Genomic DNA, 9,336 nt, shown 5'->3' on the forward strand with positions numbered 1-9,336 from the left:
CAATGAAATTAATCAGACATATAACATGAGTAACAACAAGGGCAATCAGACTGATTTTGCACTGATGCAAAATCGTGAAAAACTTCAAGCCAATCGAAATTACTACACACAACTTGGAACAAACAGATGCAAGAAAGGTTAGGAGAGAAAGAATCGAAGTCAATCAAGTAAGTAAAGAGATGAATTTAGAAAAATTCATACCTCGAAATGATGAAGTCGGATGCGATGATGAGAAATCGTGGAAAACTTCAAGCCAGTCGAAATTACTACACACAACTAAGTACAATCAGATACATGAAAGATTATGAGAGAAAGAATCACCAATTCGTCAAAGTAAATGAAGAGATGTTGATATTGGAGTTTAAAAAATATTTGTATCTTGGAATGTTGAGCATAGACGAAAACATATGAGATCGTTGATGACTTCAGAGTTCGTTTCCACTAAAATTGATAATCAGTAATATGGAATCAATCTCTGTGTGCGATTGATATATGCAGACGATAACATTTATTTGAAGAAGTCGATAATTTCATAAGACTGGTAGAACATGAGAAAGTTGGAGACACAAGCTGAGACCCGTTCCAGGGTTATTTTCATCAGATTTAGAAAATAGAAATACGTGTTCTGTTGAGTTCCACCTTTTTGGGTGGGAGTATTTTTTTTACTGAATTGTCCCATTGGACTTAGTCAAATGTTTTGTTGTTCTTGTTCTAGGTATGCCAAACATCCTCTCAAAAAATTTAGTTTAGTTCTGTTCCATTGTGTTTAGGGGTGACAATTGATTACACAACACGACAAAAATAAACGACACGAAACGAAATTGAGACGAAACTAAAATTCGAATTTGTGTTCGTGCCAAGTATAAAAAACACGACGTCGTGTCGTGTCGTGTTCGTGTTCAAAATTTGACACGAAATTAACAATTTTAAACATTTTTTTGTCGTGTTTTTCGTGTTTGTTGTGTTATGTGTGAATAAATATTAATTCAATATATTAATTGTTATTTCATGTTATCTTTGTTGTATTGTGTCGTGTTTGTCGTTTTTTAATTGGTTCGTTTTCGTGTTAGTTAAAAAAACTTGAGATTGTGTCGTGTCGTGTTCATGTTACATAAAACATTGTCGTGTCGTGTCAGATAAAAACACGACACGATGGCCCGATTTGCCACCCCTAATCGTGTTCTCCTCATCAAACGGGACCTAAACATCAAGTAGATAAATAAATAAATAAAATATTATAATGTATAAATTTATTATTTACCAACTCACAATAAGTAATGAAATGATAGTTGTTTATTATTTATTGATAAATACAAAATAAATAATTTATTTATTATATATTAATAAATGATAAAAAAATCTCAATTTATTTAGCATAGTTTGAATGAGAAATAAAAACGTTACCGCCATTGTCTATTTGAATTCCAAGAAAATTTTAATCTTTTATATCATGTTCATTTCTAACTCGTTTTACAATTTACAAAACAAACAAGCTCTTGAACTTAAAATTATGTCGTGTCTACGTAAACTTAAACTATCATTATACTGTTCACCAATATTCTTTGCAAACAAAGTTTTATTTATTCTAACCTATAATAATATCATTTGCCATATTCATGAAGCTTGTTTTCGAAAGATCATTATTCAACTTATGTGTGATGAGACTTTATTGTTTTCAAAACCCACAGGTTGAGTAACAAAATTTTGTTCATTAATAAAACCATCTAAAGTGCACATCTAATTTGTAATACTCAGATTTTGTGAACAAAGTAATTTTAAAAGTAAAGAAACATTAATTAGATTAGGGGAATGGAGTGATGAGTTGCATATTTAATATTTTGTGAACAATTATAAGAATAGTTAATCAACAAAGACCCCAACTAAACGGTATGTAATTCATTTAAATTATTTATAACCTCTTAAAATTTTGTATTCATGAATTGCATATTTAATATTTTAATACAATATGTAGTTTGTAACAAAAACCCAATACAACCATTTTATGGGTTTATTTGGGCCTTGATGGGTCGAATGGGTTAAAAACGAACCACTCGGGTCATGGTTAAAGTATTCGGTTCGCCCAAATCCTAAAACACAAAATGCGCTTATTCTTTCAACATCTGCTTGCTTGATTGAATTGAACGTATGGTTCTACTTCACCTGCTCGATTCCTATTGTCAAGCATCTCATTGATATTCAAGGTATGAATGCAAGACTTCAAACAAGATTTCTGTATACTGTAATCGTAATCTGCTGATTTGATTTCTTCAATTTATATGTTAGGGTTTCGTTTATGTTGTGCTGATTCGAAACAAAGAAACTCTATCCTTTATATTTCTTTCAGGAAACCCCGTTTGAGCCTAAATGGCAATCTGTCCAAGCCTTACTTCCATAGATTTCATCAAATTCAACACGAACCCTAGAACCAAATTCTCCGGTATTTCTTCAAGATCATCATCACTTAAGTTGTCAAAAATCAAAGCTGTGCAAGACACTGAAGGAGGAAGGAGGCGATTAATCGACATCATCAGGATCATACCAGATATCTCACGAAATTACTTCAAAAGCCCTTCAAGAAGAACACTTTTTGGGGGTATATCACTGCTGGGTGGATTTTATGTTGCGCAAACAATATCATTGTCGTTTGGAGCTTTAGGTGTGAACGATGTTATAGCTGCTGTTGTATGTGTTCTTCTTACAGAGTATGTTACAAGGTTTTATTACAGTAGACCTAAGGTCACATTCCCCATTGCTCTGTTGAATAACTTCAAGATGGGGTTCACTTATGGTCTCTTCATTGATGCTTTTAAGCTTGCAAGTTGAATTTTTCTTGTATTTGATTGATTCTACTCTGGTTTTTGTCACAGTGTTTTACTTATCGTAATAATATTGGTCAATAGATGTATACAGATTATATTTTAATTTTAATAAAAGAATATTTTTAATCTCATATTGACAAGTGTCATGAGAACCCCTCATTAATGTTATATATCATTTATCATGCCATTTGTCAACCTATTAATTATTTATTTCAAATTTCAAATTTTAAATTTCTCCTTTTAATTTTATTAAATTAATAATTCATTTTTAATTTAAATTTCAAAATTTAAAATTTATTCCTTTAGTTATATTAAATTAATAACATTAGATTAAAAAATAAAATAAAATTAATATAAATTATAAAATGATATAACTCTATACATTTATTTAAATCAAAGATTATAATTTTATATAACTAAAAAATATATCTTAAGTAATAATTTATTTAAAATAATTGATAAATAATTTTGATTTTTTAATAGAAAATTTTAATTAATTTTATAACAGTGATAATCATGAGTTATAAACTAGTATGTTATGTAGTGAAATGTTTCTATTATCTTGCTGAGAATGTTAGACATTGCTAGATCAAGAAAGTTGGTATGACTGGGCCTTTAACCAGGACTATTGTAACTGGGCTAGGTCAAGAAAAGCAATAATCCGGCCTCTGTAACCAGTTTCTTTTTTTTAAATAAAACTTATAAATTAATAAAATCGTTAACCGGTTTTAAAAGGAAAAGCTTTATCATGTTTTTAACTCGTTAGAAGGTGATGATCCCATTTAAAAATTTGATCCATATAAAATACATGTTTCACTAACTTGTATGATAACTGTAAGACAAAACTTCAAAATTGGTCCCTGTGATTTTCAAAAATATCAAGTTTAGTCTTTAAGTTCAAAAAACCTCACAGATGGTAACTATGGTTTCAAAACTTTAACAAATGGTACTTCCGCCTAACTCCGTCAGCTTTCTACCATTAAGTGATCGGCATTTTCGTCATTTCAATACACAGGGACCATTTATAAGGTTTTCTCTATTTAAAAAAAAAGAAAAAAATATATAATTATTTAATTAAAGTCTCTCTCTCTCTCTCTCTCTCTCTCTTGCTCTCTCGCTCCCTCTCTCTCTCTCTCTCTCTCTCTCTCTCTCTCTCTCTCTCAAGAACCCAATCAACACATTGACTTTCTAACAATCAACACCAAAAAAACATTTACAGCAAAAATATTTCGAAAGCGCAGCAACAATTGAGATGGAAGAAGAAGGGGGAAAACATAACAAACACATCAGCAACAAATTTCTTGAGATGGAAGAAGAAAGGGGAAAACATAACAAACACAGCAACAACAAATTTCTTGGAGTCTAATTCTGAAACTTACAAGAACATATATACACACAGATTTCTTGATTTCTTCTAAAATTCCCTTTTTTTGGACCTCCGATTTTGGATCTGCGTGTTCTTAGACCTCCGATTTTTCTCTGTAACTCAACTAAATCAAGACCTTCATCCATGTTCAAAAAACATTACAAAAATGCAACTAAATCAAGACCAAGACCCATAAATTCCATGAAATCAAACCCAATGAACTTAAATCACCACATCCAACCCTTGACCTTCAACATCAAATCAATAAATCAAAGCTCTCCACCTAGAAATCGAACCATTGGACGTCTACGGTTGCATCGCGGGTAAGGGGTGAGGCTGTGAACTTCTCAAATTCAGTAGTACCCATGGAGTCGCTCCAAAAACTCATTGGAAAGTACATCGTTAAGAGACTAGACAGTGAACTTCTCAGGCGATGGAGAGAGAAAAGGGGCGAGTGAAGAGTAGGTGATGGAGAGGGTGAGAAAGAAGAAAGAAAGAAAGAGTTCAGGCAGATCATGTAAGGAAGAAGTCAAGAAGATGGAGGCATGTGGGATGTAGCTGATGGACAATGAGAGAAAAGGCCGAGAGGGTTGGGAGAATACAATAACAGATTTTTTTTGAATTTCTTGAGAGAGAGAGAGAGAGAGTGGGGCCCTTTAATTAAATAACTATATTTTTTTTTAAATAGAGAAAACCTCATAAATGGTCCCTGTGTATTGAAATGACGAAAATGTCCCTCACTTAACGGTAGAAAGCTGACGGAGTTAGGCGGAAGGACCATTTGTTAAAAGTTTTGAAACCACAGGGACCATGTGTGAGGTTTTTTGAACTTAGGGACTAAACTTGATATTTTTGAAAACCATAGGGATCATTTTTGAAGTTTTGTCTAACTGTAAATATGTTGTACATTATGTAGATTAATCAATTCGATAGTTGTAAATGTGTTATATCTTATGTAGATTAATCAAGTTGATAATTGCAAATGTATTGTACTTTATTGCTTTGATTAATTGTAACCAGGGTTTATACAACTAGTTTTCTTAACAGGTTATATAATGGGTTTGGGCTCTGTTAACAACACCTTTAATGTGGAGTCCTTGATTTTATATTAATAAAGATTGTAGGGAGAAATAGAAAATCCAAAATATATACAGGTTGATAGGTTTGTGTCTAGCTTGATAATTTTATGTTATGAGGGGTAAAGGTATTTTAAAATGGTCTCTCACTATGAGATAAGCCTAAGTTTTTTTAGAAACAGCAAACGAATTAAACGAAAACCTATTCGTAATATTTCAGCGAACACCACAGGTTCGAGCTTTTTTACAGGGTAAACTTAGCCCCCATATACATTTTCAGGGAAAAAATCCCCACATATGTCACCACAAGAGCTAGTTCAAGGGAATCTAATTCTCAATCTCACAGTATTTGTCTGTGATACGTAACCATGGTGTTTATGAAAGACATGCTTGTTTCGAAAATGTTACGATTTGATATATGTTTAAAATGTTTTGTACACAGTTGCTATAATTATTTGTTCTACTAAATACAAGTTTTATGGACGTAGACACTGGCGAATCTATTGTGGAACCCGGGATACCCCTGAAAATTTTTTTAGTAGTTTAATTTTTTTGGAAAATTTCGTTTTATGTTGTGGTTTTATATCTGAAAAAAATTGGGCTTCCCTAAAATATTTGAGGTTATTTCTAAATGGTCCAAAATACAAACTAGCCCAAATGGTCCAAAATTTTTAAGCCCACATCAACTAGTTTATTGAAACAAATAGGTATTAAGCCCAATAGTTAATGAAAAAAAATCGGACGTAATTCTCAATCTCACTGTCGACACTCCATAGTCGACTCCAACTCGTCTTCTATTTCTCAATTTTCAATTGCTCTCAACTTTGCAGCCCTTCTCGTCTCAATTGATTGTCGCATGTGGCTTGCCGGCCACCTCCTCGTCCTCCATCACGATGAAACAAGTTAGTATAACCAATTACTCAATTCTATTATTCAAGTTCCAATTTTTTGTGATTATGTTTGAAAAATTAGATATTAACAAGTAACTTTGTTAAATTAGGGATTTAGGGTTAATACTTAATGATTATTTGTTGTTGAAACGTGAAATCAAGTTCATAGTTGATATATTTTGATTGTATATTGTTATTTTTTCATTTGTTGTTCAAAACTTGAAATCAAGTTCATAGTTGATATATCTTGATAATTGATAATTTGATTGTAGGTTGTTACTTGTTGACTGTTGTTGAAACTTGAAAATTGAAATCAAGTTTATAGTTCATATGTTTTAGTTTTAGGTTGTTATTAAAAGTTTTTTCAAAAGACATTTATATGTTGGAGACAACAATGGTGAAGGAACTTCCAAAAAAAAATAGGGCTAATGAAAGTAATCAAGTTCCACAAACTAGTCAACCTATGCCAAAACCACAAGAAACACAATCTAATGAACCTACTCAAAAGCCAAAAGTGACACAATCCTATGATTTAGATGATCTTCCTTCGGACCCGGGGATAGACCAAAGATAAAATCTTATAATCCTAATCAAATGGATGAAATAAGGAGTGCATATATGATTAAAGGGCCTTGTCAACCAAAGGGGCATAGTTTTGAATATACCTTATTTAGTAATAAGCCAAGACGTTTTGTTGTGTAATGGTTTACCGATTTTCCATGGTTAGAGTATAGCATAAAAAATAAGAAGGCATATTGTTTTTGTTGCTACTTGTTTGGAGACATGGTAGGGGAACAAGGTGGAAGAGATGCATTTATAAGTGAAGGTTTTGACAATTGGAGTAAAGTAGGCTCATTCCGAAAACATATGGGTAATATTCATAGTTATCACCATAAGGCCCAAGAAAAATGTGATTTGCTATTGAGAAAAAACAATCTATCGGTGAAGTCTTGCATAAGCAAATGGAACTTGAAAAAAGTAATTATGAAATTCGATTCGTGCTACAATTCGTAGTTGTAGATTTTTATTGAAAAATGCATTACCATTTCGTGGACATGATGAGACAGAAAAGTCTAATAATAAAGGACTTTTCGTTGAAGTCTTATCTTTGATTAGAGAAGATAATGAGAAGATTTTTAAAGTTACTTTAGAAAATGCTCCAAAATTTGAAAAATTGACTTCTTCGACGATTCAAAAAGATATTGTCAATTGCTTTTCGAAAGAGATAATCAAGTCTATTTGTGATGAAATTGGTAAAGTTGTTTTCGCTATTTTATTTGATGAGTCAAGTGATATTTCCAAAAAAGAACAAATGACTATAGTTTTGAGATATTTTGATAGACTTGGGATTGTAAAGGAAAGATTTATTAGAGTTGTTCACGTGTTGGATACATCTTTGTTTCACTCTTAAAGCCGCCATTGATACCGTATTTTCCAACAACAACTTGAGTATGGTTCACGTGAGAAATCGTAAAATATTTATTCCTTTAAATTTTAATACGATATTAGTTTTATTTTTATTTCTTATAGCTTTTTTTTATTATTTTTTTAAATATATAGGTGAGGGGGCAAGGTTATGATGGAGCAAGTGATATGAGTGGTGCGTTTAATGGTTTGAAATCTTTGATTATAAATGAAAATAGTTTCGTACATTATATACATTGTTTTGCACACCAACTTCAATTAGTGATTGTGGTGGTTGCAAAGAAACACGATGATGTTGAAGAATTCTTTGAACAACTAGCTTTGGTGGTTACTGTCGTTTGTAGGTCTTGTAAGAGAAAAGATATGATACGAGAGATGCAAAAAGAAAGAGTGGCAGCTGAAATTGATATTCGTGAAACTGAAACAGGAAGAGGGTTGAATCAAGAGATTTCTCTTGTTCGAGCTGGAGATACTAGATGAGGTTCACATTTTAGAGCAATTGTAAGTTTGGTGAATTTGTTTGCAGTAGTTGTTGCAGTACTTAAATATGTCAAAGAGGAAGGGTCTACTTTATCTAACCGTAATCAAGCAAAGGGTATTTTTTCATATTTCAAGACACTTGATTTCGTGTTTCTTTTACACTTGATGTTGGAAATTCTATGCTTCACAGATACCTTGTTAAAGCATCTTCAAAAAAAGATCAAAATATTTTGGAAGCGGTTTCGTTAGTAAAAGGGACAAAGAAAGCATTGCTAGTTTTTAGAAAAGATGGGTTTCCACAAGTTTGGAAGAAGAGATGTATTTTTTGTGAAAAATATAGTATTGGAATTTTGGACATGTCGGAATATTATGTTACTCCACGCAAGCGTATGACCAATAAGACTAATCAAAATCATTTTGAAGTTGTGATTTTTAACATGATTTTAGATATGCAAATTCAAGAATTTGGGGATAGATTTAATGAAGTTGGCACAGAGTTGATGTAGCACCCGGTTTCCGGTATGTGAATTTTATTTGAGCATTGCCCTAATTTAGCCTCAGACTCGGCGAGTCATAGGGTCCGACTCGCCGAGTAGGGACGAGACTCAGGACGCGTTTTAAGTAGGCGACTCGACGAGTCCATATCCTGGACTCGGCGAGTCACCGCTGCGGGATGAAACCCTAAGTTTCAAGGGTTTGCACCCTATTTAAACTCTCATTCCGCCCCAACTCGTCCCCATTCACCCCCATAACTCCCCCTACATCGTTTTCCCTTGTTTCCTTGAGAGTTTAAGGTGTTCTTGGTGTGTTCTTGAAGGTTTTGAGGAGTAAGAGGAGTAGATCAAGAAGAGGAGAAGGAGATCAGCCATCCTTGTGTCATTTCAACATTTCCTTTGAGGTATAACCCGTTTTCCCCTTGATTCTATGCTTAAAACTTCACTTGGGTCTTTCTTGGTCAATTCCCCAAGTTTGTATGTGCATTATATGTCGTAATAAGGCGTTTGGCCTTTGGATCTATGCAAGATTGAGCTCCAGGAGCTCAGATCTGTTAGCTTTTTGGCCCCATGTGGCTTGTTAGCCCTAGATCTACCCTTTTGAGACATTTTGAGCCCTAAAATCCATATTGGTGAATATCCACACGTAAAGTTGGAAACTTTACGTGTGATTCGTGTCCTAGGAGTCCAGATCTATGAATGGCATGGATTGGAATCGAGCAAATCGGTATATTTTAGGAGTGCATGGCAACGACTCGGCGAGTCGTTCATGTGACTCGGCGAGTC

General features: G+C 33.1%; 2 protein-coding genes across 3 annotated transcripts; both read left to right on the forward strand.

The window, feature by feature from the left end:
- The first annotated feature begins 2,069 nt into the window (after nt 1-2,069).
- Nucleotides 2,070-2,950, forward strand: LOC111906552 (uncharacterized protein ycf20). Of its 2 annotated transcripts, none has more exons than XM_023902300.3 (2): nt 2,070-2,201; nt 2,284-2,950. In XM_023902300.3, exon 2 carries the CDS (start codon nt 2,365-2,367, stop codon nt 2,821-2,823), a length of 459 nt encoding a protein of 152 aa, XP_023758068.1. In that variant the 5' UTR covers nt 2,070-2,201; nt 2,284-2,364; the 3' UTR covers nt 2,824-2,950. The 2 variants fall into 2 exon arrangements, with proteins under 2 accessions (XP_023758068.1, XP_023758067.1); XM_023902299.2 differs by having other exon boundaries at nt 2,345-2,950.
- A 3,984-nt stretch (nt 2,951-6,934) lies between these two features.
- Nucleotides 6,935-8,056, forward strand: LOC111906535 (uncharacterized). Its single transcript, XM_023902286.1, has 4 exons — nt 6,935-7,022; nt 7,219-7,404; nt 7,514-7,611; nt 7,712-8,056. Exons 1-4 carry the CDS (start codon nt 6,935-6,937, stop codon nt 8,054-8,056), a joined length of 717 nt encoding a protein of 238 aa, XP_023758054.1.
- The last annotated feature ends 1,280 nt before the right edge of the window (nt 8,057-9,336 follow it).

Source organism: Lactuca sativa, chromosome 1 (genome assembly GCF_002870075.4).
Source record: "Lactuca sativa cultivar Salinas chromosome 1, Lsat_Salinas_v11, whole genome shotgun sequence".
In the NCBI taxonomy this organism is placed as follows: domain Eukaryota; kingdom Viridiplantae; phylum Streptophyta; class Magnoliopsida; order Asterales; family Asteraceae; genus Lactuca; species Lactuca sativa.